Source organism: Micropterus salmoides, unplaced genomic scaffold (assembly GCF_014851395.1).
Source record: "Micropterus salmoides isolate LMB-PRFRI ecotype aquatic unplaced genomic scaffold, ASM1485139v1 Ms_hic_scaffold_11, whole genome shotgun sequence".
NCBI lineage: Eukaryota > Metazoa > Chordata > Actinopteri > Centrarchiformes > Centrarchidae > Micropterus > Micropterus salmoides.
In genome coordinates this window covers 21,529,975-21,551,475 of record NW_024040152.1, presented here as the reverse complement: position 1 = coordinate 21,551,475, position 21,501 = coordinate 21,529,975, and the positions used below count along the sequence as shown (strand labels likewise).

The window sequence follows — 21,501 nt, the reverse complement described above, 5'->3', positions numbered from 1 at the left end:
ACCAGACGACCAGACTACTACTACTGCTACTTCTTCTTCGTACGTATTCAATGTAGTGACAAAAAAAAAAAACGTCCATAGAGCAGTTTGTCCGTTTGGGCTACTGTAGAAACATGGCAGCACAACATGGCAATTTCCATGTAAGTGGACCCGCGGTGTAGATAGAAATGGCTCATTCTAAGGTAATAAAAACATAACAGTTCATTATGTAAGGTCTTTAAACACCAATGAAAACATAGTTATGTATATTATATTGCATTTCTGTGAATAGATCCTCCTAAATGTTAAACACTGAACCTTTAAGACACATTCACATATTCATGAAATGCACTTTAATCATAGTACAAATTCTTAATCCCTCTGTTCTTCAGTAACAGCAATGTGGAACCAAAGCAGCACTTAAACTAAATTATATGTAAGTTAGATTTACTTTTCAGAAAGCTAAAAAAATCAATCTTAACTTACCAGAAGTACATGGCAATTTCATGGCTTAGCTATACCATTTTAGTTTAATTGTCTATTTTATGACAATGTTGTGCTTATATCTGCTGAGCTAATGGATGTGTGCCCATTTCCTCGAAGACTGGGGGTGTCCTACAACAGGAAATAGATTTAGACACTAGTCCATCCATCTAAAATCAGGGTTTGCCGGTGTGGTAGTTTATTTAATCCATGTGTACGAGCTGCAGACAGCGTTCCTGCAGTGGGAGTCAAGGAATTCCTGCAAACCGCCACTGATTTGCAGCACTTGTAGCTTGTCGGCTCAGCAGCAGCGGTAGCCAAAGTAATCTTCACTCTGGCTGTATTGTTTTACTCTTCAACCATACAGTTACTGGCTTCACGTGTTCTTATTCAAACAATCAAAAGAAACTTTGGATCATATACATGTATAGAGTGGGGGGGGTTCTGTCATGTTGAACTAAATGATAAATATCACCAACTACTAGTTGAAGAGCTGAATCAATTTACAGATGACTGAAAATCAAATTACTTAAAGGTATATATTAATAACTGCGCACTTTGCCTTTAATGTAACTAGTCATGTATCTACTAGACAGAATGTGTTTCCCAGCAGGACAGAAAGGCATCTCCTCAAAAACTTTTACACAATTACACCCATCAAACATAACATACATAGTCTGTACTGTAAAGGCCTTGCATGAGTTTGATCATGGGAATTTTTAGCAAGATGTGCTAAATTCTGGGTGGGCAATTTCATGTACTGTACTTGATAGACTGTCACTCAACAAACTCATGTGGTTGAGATAAAGAGTCGTACTTTCTTGATTGACAGCCCTGCGTGTCTGAGCAGAAGTGGCCGAACACCTGCTGCTTCTTTCAAAAAAGAAAGGGTGCAGAACATATCTATGTCCAAGATTAAATTACAATTGTGGGAACTAGGTATTGGTATTGTAAAATTTCCAGCAGCATCAGGCCTTGTACTGACTGCCACAGCTGGATGGTTTGTAACAGTTTGGAACAGATTGCCATATCAAAACCATAGCAGATGCAAACTCAACAGTAAATCTCTCACTAATAGAACGAGACAGGATTTGTTGGACCAGCGGCTATTGAAGACAGGATAGTCGCCGGGGTGACAAGAGCCTGCCTCAACATTGAGGGCAAGTCTGATTTATGCTTTTCCAAAACAACCACTTATTTCAGCCCAAGAGTGCTTCACATCCGTTCCGGAGGATGGAGTGGGCTGCTGTTGAAAAGGCTCTTTGTTTGTGAGCCGTGGACATTGCTTCATACCACTCACTTTTTTCTTTTCATCTTCTAATTAGAATGGGGGCTGTGAAGTCCCTGGAGGTCGAGGTGTGGACCTGCATGTTCAGATTATGAGTGAAACATCTGACAAACAACTTGCCTAGCCTTGTGAGCTCACAGAGGGATGGGGCGAGGCCTATTCGCTTCCTGTCGCAAACCGACCCCGCCTCACGCAGAGTTCAGCCTGATTGAACTTTGAAATGTGAAATCTATAGGCCAATTTGAGAGCTGGGTGGGATTGAACTCTAAGCCAAGAAATATTGATTGGTAAAGGTTCATTTTATTCATCAATAAAATCATGAAAATTATGCCAGCTCCCAGAGTTGTGCTCCCAACCATGTCTATGAGATTTCTTGTCCCGGCTGCTTTTTCACCACACAATAAAAATATTGCCTGGCAAAGTCCAGTCCGACAGCCCCATTACTGTTAACTCCTGTGGTGGTTTTTCTTCCCCAGCTGGGAACATGTGACTCAAACACATGAAAGATGCAAAATAGATAATGAGATTAGATTGAGACTGAAATCTAACAGGTCTCTTAAATGAAGTGCATTTTACTAACCGTCACTCCTGGCTCTCCTCTGTCTCCTCTGGCTCCCCTTATGCCTGGTCCGCCCTGAAACACAGGCCAAACAGACACTGTAAAGACAACACAGTGTTTGCAGATTGTGCGCCTAGAAAGAGAGTGATGGCTAAGAAACACACCGCAAAAATACAGTTATAACAGTTGTCTAATCTAAAGAAAAGTGGAACTACACAGGTCTTTAATATGAATGGATTATGAATTTGATGGACAGCGGCCAACGCTGATCTGTGCTGTAGCTGCCTCTCTGAGCTCTGCGCTTTATTACGCTGCATCTGTAAGCAACAGCATGAGTCTGGAGCTGAAAACCTCGGGCTGACCCCTCTAGCCCCGAGGTTTATCCAGGGACAAACTACACACATCTGCTAATCATTGGCCCATTTGGAATACATCCTCTTCCTGTGTTTGCTTAAATAGGTCTCCCCTGGGAACGAGGAGGTGACTGGTTAGTTCCTATAGTATTTAGCCAAAGGGGACAGGATGGGTGGCTGCAAAAAGAGGGAGGAATTTAAGAGGAAACACACAGATTTGGTAAAAGCAGCGAGTCAGTCCTAATGGAACCATCATATGCTTCTTTGTACAAAATTCTACCAAGGAAAAGTTGAAACCCACCAGTGTCAAGTTCGTCAGTTTGCTTTACCACTCAGTCATAAGCTCCCACAAGATCAATTTAAACTGCTTGCAGAGAGAATCTGCTGCACTGACTGATGTATGTCTCTTTAAACAGAACATTTATCTGTATTTATTACTAACAAAAATGTATTAAGGAGCTAAACATGATGTTTGTGAGGCCTATTTCCACTTTCGCTACCACTGCATACGGTTGAAGGATGTGATTTTTCTTATTGGTCCCTGCAATGACTCCTCCTGTCTGTACAGGCCATGACTTGATACTGTTTCACAGTAAAAGGTAAATGGCTACATTTACATAGCGCTTTAAAAGGTTTTTGACGCTCATTCACTCACTCACAATGAAACTTTGATTTGTGGACAAGAGGCAACGAGGAATGATTTGCCAATCCTATGATCAATGGACAACCCACTGTACTTCCTGAGCCACAGGTAAGGAACAATAACTGTGTTCTCGTTTTATGAGAAAACGTATTCTAAAGTACAACAGATGCTAATATGAGGCTTTAGCAATCTGAGTTATACAAATAAAGTGGTGTACCGTCTTCAAATATCTTCCAGTGCTTTTCAGTACAAAATCCCCTCTTCCTGTTTTCCTGGACTGCGTTTCCTTGCTGTGGAGGATTACTTATAAAGGAAGGCTTGCTGCCGGCTCACAAAGCCAGCAATAAACAACAATAAACCTGCACAGAATGGTGAAGCCTCTTCAGCTGAACTAAAATGCATTTTTGCACAGTAGGAGGACTGTGAATTGTATCTCCCATCAGCATCCATCAACAGTGGAGTGTTGCTGGGAAAGGATCGCTTAACGGCCAGTATGGAGAGGAGGAAAGACTACAGCAACCAATAACTCTCTCAACTACATGTAGTACGGTAGGTGAGAACTAGAATTAAATTCTCCTTGTGCAACTTTAGGTGAAGAAATTAACTACAATAGTTTTGGTTCAAAAGCAATGATTGTGCTATTGTAAATTCATGTTAGGAAAAAATACAAGTATAATTTAAAATGATTGATTATATTCAATTCAACAATTTGTCCCAGCAAGTTGTTTTTAATGGAGTTTTGCAAACAATGTGAGCCAATGACTTGTTGGATGTTGGCAAACCTGCAGAGAAACTGAAATTAGCTTCCAGCAGCAGCAATATATATAATTATGTTTGGATTTTTCATGGGCCTTTAATGGTGAAAAAGGTACACGGCTATTATCATTTGACTGAGCAATTTGAAGCCAAAGGCAAATTGTCATTTTTTAAACAACACTTGGATCTCAAACAGCATGTGCCAAGTTAAATTTTAACAAACAGAGATGGCAGGCAGCGCATGTCTTGTTTTCCTTAATATCAGATTGATTGCTGACTGATGTTCTGTATTGAGCTGAGTCTGGGCCAAATCAGGCGGCACATATTGCAATTCCGTTGGTGCAATCAATATTATTTCAAACATAACTCAAAGATTTACAAAACTGGAGAGGCCTGCTGCTGCGCGAGACAGGAAAAGACATACGTCTGACAGTGAACACAAACACAGAAATTAATCTCAGGAAGAAAGGCCCAACAGTGTTTTGGATGATGCTTGTAAGTGTGGAGCAGACATCTGCAGTAATTAATGTCTTGTCTGTGTAGGTATATTATGGACAAGGCAAGGCAAGGCAACTTTATGTATAGAGCTAAGAGCAAAGTGCTTTACATAAAAATAGAGAGGTTATGTGATAAAATAATATAATGGAAATAATTAAAATGATTAAAAAAGTAAGGGAGCAATATAAGTTATTTAAAGAGGTGGTATTGTGCTCATTTTCAGGTTAAAAAAACACAGTATTTTTTTTCATACTATCCATTGCTGCAGCTCCTCTTTTCACCCTGTGTTGAAGGCTTCGTTATAGCTATGGAGTGATACATCTTGTCTCTAAATGATCTTTGCTGGAAGTTGCACATGCGCAGTACCTAGTTAAGGACTACTAGCCAATCAAAAGTAATCAGCAGTAACAATTTTATGTCCATCGACTACCTGGACGGTAGCTAGTGTTTGGAAGGGAGAGGAGGTGTGTGTTTTTGAGGGCATGTCGGACTAGCCACTTGGCGAGCGTTATGACACGCATTTTGCTTTGACGTCACAGCAAAGCAGAAGAAAAGGCTGGACTACAAATGAGCTGTTTTCAGGCAGTTCAGAGCAGTGTTTTCTGTCAGAGATGGGAACTCCCTTTGGGCTGGATTTTGGGCTTTTTCACTTTGCAAACCTATTACATGCACAAAAAGGTATATAACTCAATAAAGGTGAGGGAAAAAGCCAAAAAGCATAATACCACCTCTTTAAAAAAATTTAAAGATAAGGGAATAAAATTAGCAGGGTAAACAGAGAAACTGAATGAAAACAATAAAAGATAGGACAATTAAGGTTGCACGGATGTCTAAACAAATCAGTGTTACAAAACAAGAAAGTTTTAAAATTTCGACGGTTTGGACATCTAAGATATTCTTGGAGTTTGTTCCAGGTGTGGGAAGCCTAGTAAAGCATAGTAATGACAAGAGTATATATATTCTGTTTGATACCAAACCTTTAACAGGAATGTTCAATATGATCAGCTTGCAACTACTATAGTTTCTTAATGCTTTTTAATAAGTCTTTGCTCTACAGCTCATTTGCCTTCTGGTTGTCTTTTCTTAGCAGTTTTCTGAGTGTTTAGATACTGCACTACCCATTGATCTAGGTATTTGTGTATCTTTATTCACACTCCTTGGTTTATCAGAGTAAGCAAAGACTCAGCAGCAAACAAATTCTGTACACATCCACTGTTTGCAGTGAAAGTCTCTGTTTTCACAGTCTGTTAGGATTTTGAAAATTTTCCTGTCTGTAGGAAGCTTGTCTTCCACAGGGGATACAAGACATTTATTGTGCTAACAACCGTTATATTAAGTGTTAACAAGGGGGAATGACAAAGCTTTTTCCCCTCCTCAAAACCTCACTGATTATAGCGTGCAGTTTTAGCCCAAAAGTGGCTATGATTTCGCCATTAAAACATTCATCTACACCCATTTGCTGCAGTTCAAATGTGATTTAAGAAACCCGTTCAATGCCGGCAAACAGACACAGACAGAGAGACAGACACAGCCACAGAGAGGCATTAAGTGAAAAAAAAAGAAGAGCCTCAGGCGTGTGGATGAAATGGAAGTAGAAGAGAAAACAGAGAAAAGAAGAAACAGAAAGACAATGAAGGGTTGAAAGCTATTCAGTGCTGCTATTGATCTCTGGCTGGGCATGAAAGAGAGAAAAGGAGAAAAGAGATGGAGGCGACAGAAGTGAATACACAGTATAGAGAGTTAGTGAGAAAAGGTAGAGCACAAGATCAAATTTCATGTCTTCAAATTAAGCTCAAGTAGCTGTAGTTTAAACACAATTCTTGGATCAACTAGCAACCTATTACAAGGAAGTGAAATTTTGGTAGCACATATTTCATGGTTTAGCTGACATTCGTGAGTACTTTATTTTTCTGGTATAAGAACAAAATGTTGAAATGTTAAAGAGAGAGAGAAACAAAAACAAATGTAGAAAACTAGTGTGGTGTCCGAACAATAATGCTGCGATGATGTGATAGGAAACCCGCTTGACACTGTTCTTGATCATAAAAGTTTATTAAATCAAGGAGTTCAGCATCAATTACAAGCTCTGCAGCAGCTTGTAGAGTGACCCAGCCCGATGGCCACTCTGTCTCTCTGTACATCAAACATAGCTTATATAGGATATGTTTAGGTATCTGTTAGGTACCATAGAGGGGTTTGAGTCTGCAAAATAAAAGGTCAAACCCATAGAAGGGTACAGTACTATTCTGAAGTAACAAAACAAGGGGTTAGAGGTAAAATCCTATAGAAGGATTCAGTCCCTACATAACCAGCAATCACTGCTCTCCCCATAGAAGGTCACTGACCCTCTGTCCTGCTGCTCCAGTGCTATTTTGAACTGTTATGAGTCAAATACATAAGTATTGGATACTACACTAGAAAGGAGGGCTGTGGCCTGTGGCCTGTGAACATAACCCTATAGATGCATAAGTGGATCTGGCTTCTGGGACAGGGATGAAAATTGGGGAGGATTGTAATCGACTGTGATAAATGGAATTGCCACATAACTGCTTTCTCAAACTATACCAGTGTTGATCCACACCCACCCCATGCCCTCAACACTCAAGGGTGGAGACAAAGAGAAAAAACTTAGGAGGGGAGAGAAAATGAGAGAAAAGGAAAGAGATAGACATGGAGGGAAAAGAAGAGAGAAAGGCGTGGAAAATGCATAGTGAGAGAAAAAAAGAGATAAAGAAGAGACAATACAGACAAAAAGGCTGTAAATGAGCTCATTTACTTGCTCTCATCTCTCAGCCTCTATCAGGCTTCACCAGCTACTGCGTGAGAGGAATACAGCTTCTCCACAAGCCTCTCTCTCTAACAAAGTGCCACCCCAATGAAAACACTCAACACTTTTTCATAAAATAAAAAAATATTTATTGTATATAACTTAATAAATTAATTGTTTATTGACTGATAAATGCATTCGCTTTTTTACTAAAATGTCTCAGTAGTGGTGGACACTGCCATTGACTTTTGTATCTTTTAACTTCTTTTAAAATTACACAATTATATTTTGGATTGTATTTATGTGTGAATAATTTTTTTTGTGTGTGTGTGTTTATGTATGTAGAGCAGTGAACCGAACCAGAGTATCTCAAATTGCACCTTGAGGGAAGAATTTAACAGTTGAACCGAGCTGGATCATATGGATTACTTTCCTGAAATTTTGAATTGTAAATTCCACAACTACTTTTTAAAGACGGGGGGGGGGGGGGGGGGGGGGGTATAAAGAGTTCCACATTTGTGGAAAGAGAGACGTAAAAAGGGCAGAAATACACTGAAGAAGATGGTCTTTGTATTGGATTGAGCACACCAGTCTGAATAAGTTATTAATTAAAGAATAAATGACAGAATGAAAGAAGAATTAGTGAGCTCTTACAGGGGGCCCAGAAGGTCCTGGAGGTCCTTTGCTGTCCTGGGAGCAGGTACAGGCATGAGGCATGGGGGGGCACTGCTCCTCAACTCTCTGTAAACACACATAAAAACTTTGAGTGCACTTGGTCTGTATTCAGGCAAGGCATCATTTCAAACTTTACCTACATACACCTGGAGCTTGCCAGCAAACAAGATAACAATGGTAAAACATGCTCATCATTTGCCAACTTGTCGCAGGTCTCTGGATCAGGTCTTTGACTCCCAGCAGCCTGAGCAGCTTCAGGTATAAAACTTGTGGTACAAAAGGTCAGTGTTTGCTTGGTCTCCTTGGCTACTGATAAACTATTATATCTTTATCTTATCTTTAAGAAGCTGCACTTGCTTATACTGAGCAGTTCATCTTATTGTTTGTTCATGGGATTGTATTAAACCAGAGGTGATTTTGATACACTGTGCCCCTCGTGTATGTGGGGTGGACAAAATATAAGAAAACATTTCAATACAGTAATGCAATCCAATACCACCACTAACTACAGCCTAATGATTACTACAAAGTTGAATTAAAACTTTACTACTACACTATTAGTATTAGTTTACTAATAATATTAGTATTACAGAGTTGTTCCTCATTAACTGGTAACTCAGTGCATCTGTTTGTTGGGTGGGTATGTTTTATGCATGGGAGCTCATATATAAAGGACACTTGACTTGTATGTGTGCAAAAAAGATTGGCTATTCTCAACGTGCTCATTAGGTGCATTTCTATCACATAAATGAAATTACCCACCAGGCCACAGGCACCATTACCAGTGGCATTTCTTTGCCCGTGCTAATAGCCCATCATACAAATTCCAAGTAACTTGGCTTTAATTCTGGTTTTATCGTTCTGGTTTCATCAAAACTCAGTTTTGATCTTAACCACAATTATCACTCTAATTATCTTTGTAATATTCATAGAGTGATGTATCAAAGTGTGTCAGCATGTGTATGTGTGTGTGTGTGTGTGTGTCAGAGAGTATATGCATGTGTTAGTTTCTTACCAATGCTGGAAGCTCACAACACTTATCTCTGCTGGCCCAGGATGTACTGCAGATGATGTCAAACATCTGGAGCTGGAACTGTAAACACACACACATACACACACAAACATATGCGTGAGCACACTTACATGTACACACAAACCAATTTAATTAATACCGCAGTCACAATATTATCAGTTAACACATTTCAAAATGCAGACATAAAACAGGGGCAACATTACAAGTGGAATTTTAACCATGGCATTTTGCAATGATGTGGTTTTGTGGTGTTTCTGTGTCGATAAGAAATAAGAACAGAGACAGTTTGGCTGCTAACAAGCTCTAATGACCTGCAGAAAAGTGCTGGTAGATAGATACATGAAGTCTGGCAGACAGCTTCAACAAACATAATGAATGTTGTGGAGGCTCCACTGGTCTTAAACTATAGAGGGCCATAAATTAGGTCACATGCTTGTGTCTGATTCATTTAAAAAACGTATCATCATGACTGACGAAACAGCCCTCTGACATATACTGTTTATTTCACTTGAAGGGCAGTTTCTTCTGCCGTGCAATGGACTGGTGACCTGTCCAGGGTGTACCCCGCCTTTCCTCCGCGACCCTATACGCAGGATAAGCGGTTGACGATGGATGGATGGATGGATGGAGTGTGATACTCTTTTCTCCAGGAAGTTAAATACATACAGAGAAGAACACATGGTTGCAGACTTGGATGAGATTCAGCTAGTGTTCTTCTCTCTGCTACTGTTTCAGTTAAACAGTTATAATCTTCATTACTTTATTTAAAGAAAAGTCTTCTAGGACTTCTAGGTGAGCAACCTCCAAGATTAAAAACAGCCAGTGTCACCGCATTTCTGTCAAATGTCATATCTAAAATACCATAAATTGTCCTATTTAATAGGAAAATGTACAACAATAAATGGACATTTAAATAAAATTATTTTAATTAGTAAAGAGGCCTGCCACGCAACCCGTGTGAAACTGTCTTATCGTAGTAATTATAGTCCTTCTATTACAGCGCCACAGGGGGTCTTTGACTTGAAAGAGCCGGGTAGTCTCAGTCAAACTGGAACTAACGTTGAGACCCAAACGATCCAGACTTGCTGTGATCAGTTTGCAGTTTTGACCCAGATTCATAGAAATGCTGAGCTGGCTGATTGAAACCTTGAGAAAAATGTCAGGATTATCATTATATGATTAAATGTATTCATGCTGATGTACGGTCACTTTGGTAATCATCTAAATTAACTCAAAATGTCCAACTGATAATAAGAAATGTCGCTTGCTGTGGAGCTAAAAACAAAGTATTTCTTCAACTAAAGACTTCACTTCTGACTGAGTGAAAGTACAGACAGCAAAACAGAATAAACTGAATGCAACATTATGGAGTCATTTTCGAACCGGTTACACTCGCACTACACTGCCTTTCCAAACATCATAGACACAACCTATTTTTAAATCAACAATCATCCTTTTTACTGGCCAGTAAAGGAAAATCTGGTGCTAAGTGAAAAAAATCACTTTTTTAAAATTTTCCTTCATAAAAACTTCTTCAACCAGCATCTTCCAGCTGATGATTTTCTGTGGAACAGCTAAGGAGTATATATGTACTAATAGCAGCACTCAGTACTCCCAGAAGCCCAAGATATCTCACCTTCTCCCTTGCCTGTTTGTGCCAAACGTTTTTTTTTTTTTTGAGTGCTTGTGCTACTTAATGAGTGGCGTGCAGCTAACAAAGTATATGTAAAAAGGCACTTTGTACATTTCCATCTGCAGTAAATAAAATTAACTCCTACTGAGTTACTCACTGAAATGGTTTTGGATATTAATGGTTGCCACTTTATGGGCATAATGGTTCACACAAACACCTTGCTGATTGATTACTGCAATCAGTGCAGAGGGGACAATTATACCAGCCAGATGATTATCACTTGGTTAAAGCAGGTGTCATTATTTGTTCTTTAACTGAGGTTTATGCCACACAGACAAGAATGCTGAGGGAGGAAATATTAAACCAAGTGATTATTTCAGTGATTGTGAAATAAATTCTGCCATGTTAGTCTAAGTTGAAGATTTTGTCAATATCTTGATTTTGCCAACCCTCCCATATTCTACTGGTCTGACAACCTTCTTATGCCACCTGTCTGAAGGACACCTATCGGATTTCTAAGACCAGTGTGGACCCTGAGCATACCTACTGTACATCACTGTCTATTCAGAGAGCACTTAACAATGATGCAGAAAAGAATTTATACTGACTGGAGCAGAGTTGTCCCGTCTTCCTCTGGATCGAACCATCCTTCCGAGGATCTCCACTCCATCGGTGGTAATGTTTCCAGCAGCATTGATGGATTTCTCTCCAACCACAGAACAATCCAACACCACCTTCACAGATGTCTTGCTGATAGTTACATGGAGCTGTGTGGGTGAGAGAGGATAATGTGCATGATAAAGACTTTGGAGTGTTTCCCCAAACTACAACTACATCAAACTCCTGTGGAGCAGGTTATGATAAACCGTTTGAAGAGACACATTCTAGCATGTCTTTTGTTTAAATAGTCAATCCTCATTAAGTGTGTATTATGCATTTATATTATGCAAGTATATAACCAGACATAAACACAAACAACTGAATAGACAGTCAATAAAACAGAGTTGTAAGATCAGTTTTAGTGAAGCATTTCACAGGTTTTGTATCTCTGATCAGCCAACATACAAAATGTTCGACTACCTCTTGTGTGTATGGACACCAACAACAGCCCGCCTCTTTACTGACAAATCACAGTGACAGTATTTGCTTACATTTGGTTTTATAAATGCAGACTAAAAGCATCTTCCCACACAAATTAGTCAGAGTGCCTGTGAGCTCAAACTGCCTCCTTAGAGGAAACCAGTACCAGTGCCCTGAACTGTGAAATTCAACTGGTCGCATGGTTAATGAGCAAAGAGGGCTACATCCTGCTGAAGGATAGTAATAAACTAGACTATTAAGACCCGCGTGTTTCACCAAGGTTTCCTATCACTCTTTCCCTCTTTCACACCCTCGATAAAAATACACTGCAAGTCAGAACATGCACCTCTGCACACACACACACACACACACACACACACACACACACACACACACACACACACACAGTAGAAAGGTGCAGCTAATGTGGAGTTAGACAAAGTTCATATTCGAATGTCAGACCCTATTCCTCGGCTGACGTCTGGATGGCTGCTGTATAATGACTTTCTGTTCTCATTCACCATTCTGCACACTTCACTGGGCATGTTGTGTGCGTGTTGTATTTTTGTGATATAAAAGATGATGAAAATCCTCTAAGGTGCAGACATTTTGCTGGTATTTTGTGGCATTTAGTGGCTTCAGTTAACATGAGCGGTTAGGGAGTGGATATAGGGTACTGAAATGTCTGAGGTAAAGAAATGTATATGTTTCTGTGTCTGTGTGTGTGTGTTACAGATGGAAGTCACTCTCCTTTAGGCTAGCTGGCTCCTCCATTTATTCCACCAGTGACTCTGACTTATTTGAAGTATGGAGGAGGTTTGTTCAAAATGACTTTTGACCCATCCCTCTGTTCTTACACTTGAACTACATGACATCTGAAAAAACAGTAGCAGGCATCAGAAATGATGCTGTTTATTTTTAAGCAACTGCTTTTCCTTTATGGCTATATTCTCATTGGTTAGCGTAATATGCCTATAATTACAATGGATAACATTTGGAAACATAAAATAACTTTCAGTAAGTACTCCATTGTGTTCTTTATAATAAAGCATATACATCAACATCATAAAAATATTTCCACACAAATTTCCATATATATAATATACAAGCAGTGTTTTAGATTGGGGCATGCTTCCTGACAGTCAGTCACTACTTTCCTTTTTTCCTCTTGTAAAATATGTAAACGCACTACAGACTTGAAACTTAGGACTGTATCTGAGGACAGTACATGAGGACAGGGCTTCTGACATCTGTGCTGTCCTGAATGGGTGAATTTAAAGCCAAATTAAATGTTGCCGGTACGTTTTATTGTTGTTTTGTTCATCTGAGACTCATTAGATAACCCAGAAGCTGAAAGAGGACAAACCACAAAATGGAGACTCGGGATCTGCTTTATAAGCTAATATGCTAAGATAAAACATCAAAAATATCATCCGCATAATATTTTTCACTCTGTGGCAGTTCAGATGGCTGACTGGAAACTACAGCTGGTACTACTGCCAGCAAAAGATGAATTAGCCTTTCAGACGTACACAGTCGTGTATTTTCTAATGCTACTGCTGTCTTACACATCAACAGTATCTTTCTGTAATATAGAGAACCTGATTTGTTTGTGTCTCTCTGTCGGCAGATAGTTTTATTATTATGGAATTCTTTTTCCTTATCACTTTTCAGACAAATTACTTTCTATTTTCTAAACCACTGACAGTGCTACATTACAGTTGTCATGTTGCACATAGAATAACACGTCATGTTGCACATAGAATGTGTCTGTTGATCTATGATAGCAAAAGCTCCGGACAGTGAGCTATATACTTAACATTATCTTTACTGAATAAAAATGTCAAAACAATTAAAGATCAACAGTAAAAGAAAAACTGAAAAGTGTCCCCTGTGGAAAAAACGTGTGACAGATTGGACTTTTTCAATAGTTGTATGCTCTGGGCATTTTCATCGTTCAAAGCAGAATGACTTAAAGTCATAGGTGTCATTTACAATGGGGATGCTGGGGACTGAAAAATAGCTTGCACCAAAAAAAGGTAACAAATGAAAAAGTTTATTTGCACAATAAGAAAACATGTAATGCAATTTAAATATAGAAGAAACAAATGTGCATTGTCCAAAAAAAGTTAACTTAAGCTAAAAAACACCCGCTGATTACAGCATTGTATTCTGTTATATTTTTAAATTTACAACTGTGTGTGTGTGTGTGTGTATGTATATATGTGTATGTGTGTGTCTCTCATACAACGATGGAAGTGGACAACTGACGTGCAGACACACAAACACACACTTCAATTGTTATGGTAGTTTTTAAACATGCTGTGTGAAATGAAGTGGATTGAGGAAGATGAGGCTATTAGTGTGTGTGTGTGTGTGTGTGTGTACCGACGCAGCTGTCTCTGATCTGCACTTAAAAAATGTGCATGCGCATGCTCACTTATGCATGCACTTATTATTTAATAAGTGTGTGTGTGAGTGTGTGCATGAATACAGTGTGCTTTTGCATGTGAATGGCTGCTTGTAAAACTCGTACGATTTTGTTTAAGCATTTACATCCATGCATGTACACGGTTATGCACACGCACTTTCTCTTTGCCGGTGTGTTTACAATATGTGTGTTTTCTCATTTCCTGTCCTCTCTAGTCAGCAACAGTCAACCTAAAATGCTGCTTTCACGATACCATAAAACTGTTTGGCTAATAATCAACAGACTGCTTATTTAGCTTTTAAACAAAGTTAGTTTCTTCTGCTTGTGTGTCTGACTTCCTGTTAAGTCCAGAGATGAGCACTCCTCAGGCACAGATGTATTGTTGGGGAGAAAAAAAGAGAAATATAAACTAAAGTTTCATTACAGCTGCAGACATTTGACAGTGTTTAATGACAAACTTGCCAACTGTTACATGTGGATTTTTTAAAACAACAGTCACAGCAGAAATAAGGTTAGCTCTGTAATATTTTTTTAAACAAGAAACATCTGAGGTGCTGACAGGCAGCTCAAAGGTCATTAAAGTACTTTTGAGCCCATTGCAGCATGTTGACATTAAACAGGCAATTCTTTTTGGTCTTGCACCTAGTATTAAAATGTAATATATGTGTACATGAACCACAATTATCTGACATGGTAGCTATTGAAATATTCCAGGTGTTGCTTCAGATTACACTTTTAATTCTTTGAAATTTTGCTTTCAGAGAGAGTTGTTCCCGAGTTATTCAGGTTATTCAGACTCAATTACAGTAGTAAGTATACAGTTTATACGTTTTATAATCAAATCTTGCTTTACACATACTTGTGCATGTGACACTAATACTGCCCTTCCAGATGCAGGCAAAAATAGACTTGATGTTATTTTAAAGAATTCAAATAGCTGAGGTGTGTTTGAGTCTTGCCATTCAGTAACTGCCTTCAAAGTGCCCGCGTCACTTACAAGAAAATGTTAATTTAGCTCATTTACGGTATTTCCCTTCCGGTAACCCAGTAATTCCCTTTATTATTTTCCCACTGTCTAATTCCTCCCCCCTCATCAGTCTCCTAAAGTCCAAATCCAGATGCGCTGGACAAGCTTACTGCACTTTCTTGCCCTATCACAAAAAATAAACATGTTCTGAAGGACTAAAGCTGAATACAAACTGCTCAGAGATAAAAATGTGAAAACCTTTAAAAGTTAAGACAAGTTTGCAGTGTTGACATTCTTGCTTCTATCTGGATTAATCATCAAGTTGTTAATCGTACGGAAAACAGATCCCCATAGCACTTTGTCAGTAAAATACTGTTCCACTGTCTCTTCTTTTCCTTCTGCAAACAAACACAGGTCCTGTCATCCCAAATATGTCCTTCCAACGACTGCTTTTGTTTCTCCGTTATAATTCCTTTTTCTTCTTTGTAGAAGATAAATGTAGAAGCTTCCTACATTTATGGAAACACCAATCGTTCATGGGCGAATGAATTAACCGTGATTTTTGAATTTCACTCTGTGAGATATTGTGAATTACTGTAAGCTCCAAAAGCACTGGTGCAAATTACTTCCTGACTGAGGTTACATTTTTACAGAGCACAAGGTCTGCTTTAAGGGCTCTCAAACAGTTTTAATGTGAGGCATTTCATCATATAGAAATTCATACACTTAGTATAATATCTTTCTGAGCAATATTTGTGTTATACTGAAGAAGTCTCACGTCTCCTATGTCTCTATATTTTCCTGCCTGTACTTTGTGTCTCACGCTCACAGTCATATCTATTTCCTCCTCCTTCACCAGCTTCTGTTTTCTGTGTTTCTCTCAGTTTGTGTGCGTGTGCTTTGCTGAGCATTGACAGATGCTGCTGGGTATTCCTGCTTTCACATGAGGTGTCTTCATATGGTAATCCCTTTATAACAAACACACAAACATGCACACGCACACGGACACTCCTCTTATTCACTTGTCATCCTGTCTAAATGGAGACGAACACTTCCTCTTGCCAGGCAGTCTCCTGCATCTGTTCCTTCTCTCAACATTGTCATGTTCTCCAACAGAAAGAGAGAAAACAATAGAGAAGACAAAGGGCAAAGAGAATGATGGACAGCTACTCCCTGACATTTTGAGAAGTGAGATAAAGAAAGACAGACAGAGAGTTTGTGGGCTGGTTTGTTTTCAGTAGAAATCGTCAGAGAGTTTGCGGGAAGAAAGTATACAGCAACAGCTCTACAGCAAAAAACAATAACGACTTTGCATTTTTAAGTTATGTTTCCTTCCATTTGTAAAGTAAATGTTACCACTCTCTTAAACTGTAACAAAACAATACTTGCCTGTTCCCATCAGCCCTGCTGAAGTAAATACACCTCCTGAACAGTGAGGTTAATTCAAAGAATATGTCCACAAAGACAAAAGAATTGATTATTATTCAGCAAGCTGTTATTATTTTGTTTCAGCTAATGCTGTTGATATTTCATGCCAAAGTGTTTGGCAATGTGAATCTGTCGAGGCCAAATCAATGTCATTATTTATTCAGAAGTGGCATTTGCATTATTATTTATTCTGTAATTTATTTTTTTACAAAACACTTTCTCGTCTCAAGTGAGCAGAAAATTGTCTTTTATTGGGGGAATGTCATCAAGATTTGCAATCTCCATTCAGTCTGACTAATTTGATACAATGTACTTTACATAAAAATATGTGGATAGAATCGCAATGATTGAGGGAAATGTGAAATGTCTTTTTCAGAGAATCAGCTGGAAGGACAAACAAATATCGTCTAAGGTGGTCATGTCTGAGGTCACCAGGGAATAGTAATAACAACAAAATCATGGAAACTACTGCGAAACTACTGCTATGAAATATAATGATGTTTGTACAGTGTGTATTTGTAGGTGCACTAACTTCTGTGGCAACGAAAACAGGGTCTATATTGTGTTGAAATTAAATGTACTTTGGAGGTATTGCATGTGGCATAAGGTATATTGTGGCAAAAGGGTACTGGGATTATTAATTCATCTACTGATTTTTTGAACAATTGAGTCTGTAAATGTCAAACATAATGAAAAATGCCCACTAATTTCATCATGGGAGACCACAGAGAGGGAGTGATGAAATCTGCAGATTCACTCCCACTCTGTACATTCCACTACTTTTAAAATAAAATCAAATTGATGTAGAAAAGCAGTGGAGAGTGGGAGAGAGAGTGAACAGGGAGGGAGGCTATCACCACCTGCACACACACACACACACACACACACACACCACAGCGGTGTTGACAGGTCAAGAGAAAAATCCAGCCCCAGAGCCACTGAAAAACCACCACAACTTCAAAAACATCTTCTTTATTTTTGTCCCTCAACGGTTTGCCAGAGAGCTTCATGCTCTCTCTGTCCCCTCATGCTCTGCAGAGTTTCACTGCAGCAGATCTGGACATTCATCAGAAAACTACCACCTAACCACTGTAATGACGGTTTGTCAGTGTGAACCATATGTAATGTTACATGGTTTTAGTTGTAATGGACTGTAATGACTAACAACCCAGTAGCACAGACTAGACATGCAAACTTTACACTTCATTTTGTGTCCTTAAAATGTTCTTATATATTTTGAACTGCTCAAAAAATCTTACCATATTATAATGATATGAAAAAGACACCAGGACACTACCATAAAACTATAACCAGCATTTTTTTTTTTCAGCACACACATTTTTTAACAAGGTTAATAAAGACTAACCTTGTGGAAGCTGCCATGGAAGAGTTTTTTTATTTCAGTTCCTTCAAAAGTGATGGTCTGGAAGTCTCCTTTGTAGTCGTTATTGAAGAATGTCAAGGTCTTTCCAGAGTCTGTCAGGGCACAGAGGATAGTAAAGGTTGATGTTCACATCAGGTACAAAGCTATCCTGTGCACACTATTGGCTCTGTCTCCTGCTATTAGACTCCAATAAAGAACTGGTTTGCAACAAACAACTTAATCTTTGTGCTGCTTTGCTGTTTGTCTGCATAGAAAATCAAGATTAATTTTACTATTGAAACATTCTTAACGTGCAAAACCCTGTAATATCATTTTGTATCAAGTTCTTTATTGAAAAGTTTTTCCCCAAGCACTGGACAGCAGAGAGCAAGACGCCCTCCTCATTATTCTCATTATATATGTAATTTTCACCTTTTTCTTACTCAGGGTCAACCGGAAAGCTGAGCAACCAAAATGACCTTTCTGCTGCAACGTCCTCCAGCTACTCCTGGGGATCTCAAAATCACCAAGACCAGCTGGTAATATAATCTCTGTAGCAGGTCGGTTGTTTGCCCTGGGCCTCCTCCAAGTCAGTGGCATCTGAAACACCTCTGAAGGTTGATGCCTCTGGTGAGTCCTCCAAGTGTGCAGTGTTTCTGTGGCATCGCTTTTACTAGGGCTGAATGATTAATCGTTTTCAAATCGAAATTGCGATTTGAAAGAACGCGATTAGCTAATCGTGAAGACGGCAATTAAAATGCAGCTTAACTACAGTCATGCAGTTACAAATTCATTCCGTTGTCATCCTTGTGTGACAGATCTGCTCGCCAATCGCAAGCACCATGCGCCTCATGTTACGGCCCTACTCACTCACTACATTTTACAACAACAAACAAAACTAGAGGAAAAGGTGTGGGTTAATGGTGCCAGCCGAACCGACACAGGCAGCGGCTGTGCTGCGATTTTGTCAGGCGTCAGCTCACACTGAAGTGTGGAGCGTTTAGCCTGCCCTACGTTGTTAACATGAAGTGAATTTGTCATTTTGTGTGTTTCAACTTGGGATAACAGCTCTCTGTGAGCCCGTTCCATTTCAGAATAAGAGCGTTTTGCCTGTCTGATTTTGCTGAGTTATTCAGATTCTGCTTATTTGTTCAGTTGTACTTGATTTTTGTGCTTCTACTATGGTTAAGTGCAAAAGGTGTTTTAATTTGGAAAATCGACCGGATTCTGTATGCCGTTCTGTGTCTGACTTCCTGCCTGGTTCATCTGCTCTGTGCTGCTTGACCCGGCTTCAGTCAAAAATAGAGTGGCAGTGAATACTGAACTTGAGCAAAACTTCGATAAAAATAAAATCACATATCGAATCCTAATCGCAATATCTGGCAGAAAAATCATAATTAGATTTTTTCCCCAAATCGTTCAGCCCTACTTTTAACGGTTTTGGAGACGTTGTGACTGCAGGGGATGTTAGAGTTTGTACTTGTCAAACTGTGATGTGTTATGATGTGGATGAGACAAAGAAAATGTGATTCAAACTTACTGTCCAGGATCAGTCCCACCAATGGCTCGTTGTCCTTGTTGAGGATTTCCCACAATGCAAAGGGCTCCTGCGGGGTCTCAGGAAGTAGGCGGAGCATCATAGAAATGGTGTAGTCAGAGGGTAAACCTTCCGGGTGAAGGTACCTGGTACACACATGAAAGAACATGCAAACACACACACACACACACACACACACACACACCAGCAGTAGGTGAGCTGTGCCCTAAAGGCATGAATCCACTGGGTGTCCTTTTGAAAGTGCCACCATCTCTTTGTAGCTGTTGTGAATGCTTTTTAGAGTGCTTTTGGTTGCCTGAGACTGTCTTTGAGTGCCAGCCTATTGTTGATTCCAGAGCCTGGCCTTTTTTTGTGCAGCTGCCTTCGAGCACTTCAGGTTCAAATTTTCTCGGCTTCAACTTTTCAGAGCGCTCATCAATTTCACTTTTCACAAACCAAACAGTCGCAGAACAAGAAGCTAAAGTTAAAGCTGGTTGAGGGTAAAAGAAAAAAGAAGAAGAAAAAAAGCTCCAAAATGACAACATCACAGAAAGAAAGGCACTGCAAGAGCACATTTGAAGCCATTGAATGCTCCTGTAAGTGTTTGCATGGCTGGGTTTTAGACATGAACATCTCCCTGTGGTACAGTGCAAGGCAAACATTAACGCTTCTAACCTGCGCCTACGAGCATCTCAGAGAAATTATTTCAGTCATTTGTCTCCAGCGTCTCTTAATGCTGTGAGTTACTGGTGATCATGGTCTACATCTGCAATTTTCAAACCCAGCTGAAGTGCACATAGTGAACCTTCAATGAAACCTGAAGAATGATCTTAACACCTTCAATCTTTTATTGATACTTTATCAAGAACAGATTGGGCATGGCCTCATCAAACTAGATGCTATAATAGGTCCTAACAATTTCCTGGGTGAGCCATGAAAACTAAATAGTAGTAGATATACAGTAGTATATCCATATGTGGAAAGCAGAGAATGAAGTGCAGCCTGAGAGAATAATTAACACTGATAATTGTTCACTACACTAGAAACAATGGCGACATGTGCAGTAAATGTTAGTGAAAAGTGTATGTATCTATCTGTGTTTAGCATTTTGTATATACTGTAGACCACACCAGTTGTTGGTCAAATGCTACGACAGCTTTTATATTTGACACAGGAGGTGCGGTTTTTAACAGGCAAGTATAACACGGGCCAGGTGTCAGTGGAACTTGAACCCCTATGTCCTAAAAGATAATCCAAACAAAGATAATGGGAAATTCTTGGACACATTAGCTTTTATGTTTGTTCCCCGGTGGTTTGTTATTGCCACAGCAAGTTGAGTCAATTTTACTGGCAGGACTGTTTTATAGTTCTAGGACTCTGTGTGTACTGCTGGCTGATAATTCAAAGTCCTCTGGTGTTTGTGTCCCACTGACCACATACAGCCACCACTCCCCATGTCCAGGAGAAGAGGGGAGAGTTACTTAGCAGGCAAACATTGATGGATAAACAGGATGGAGTAGGATCAAACTAACTCAATGAAACATAGAAGAAACTTAAAAAAGGAACAAAGGATGACTGGTTTCTGGTACGATGTGTGTTCCTACTGATATAATGATACACCACAACTTAGAGATACTCACCTCTCAGAGGAATATTTTTAAAAAGCAGTTATTTCTGTATTTTTGTCCATGTGTCATGGTGATCATTTTGTGAGACTGAATCTGAACCTTGTGTATTTTGTAATTTGTTCTCAGGTGTCTCTTGTGAAAGAGATCTTGATCTCAATGACACTGATCTCGTCAAATAAAAAATAAGATTGATCTCAACAAATAAAACTTTCACTGAACAAACTGTCACCCCCAACTCTGCCTGCTATCACTCATTTCGTATGACAATGTAGCCGATCACACAGTACACATTGATCTGTGCTGATGCATAAGCTGTCAGACGAGGATTACTGTTAGTTATTACTGTTTAAACAAGATAATACGTCAGTGAGAACAGCAAAATTGTGTGTTAAGCTAGAAC

The 21,501-nt window shown here is 39.3% G+C and overlaps 1 protein-coding gene across 1 annotated transcript in view; it reads right to left on the bottom strand.

Annotated features, from left to right (window-relative positions):
- Positions 1-21,501, bottom strand: part of LOC119897844 (collagen alpha-1(XIV) chain-like) — a 151,233-nt gene that overhangs the window by 40,156 nt on the left and 89,576 nt on the right. The window contains 6 exon segments of the mRNA XM_038711836.1: positions 2,331-2,384; positions 7,981-8,067; positions 9,017-9,094; positions 11,276-11,434; positions 17,940-18,049; positions 19,477-19,619. Of these exon segments, the coding sequence (XP_038567764.1) occupies positions 2,331-2,384; positions 7,981-8,067; positions 9,017-9,094; positions 11,276-11,434; positions 17,940-18,049; positions 19,477-19,619 (631 nt within the window).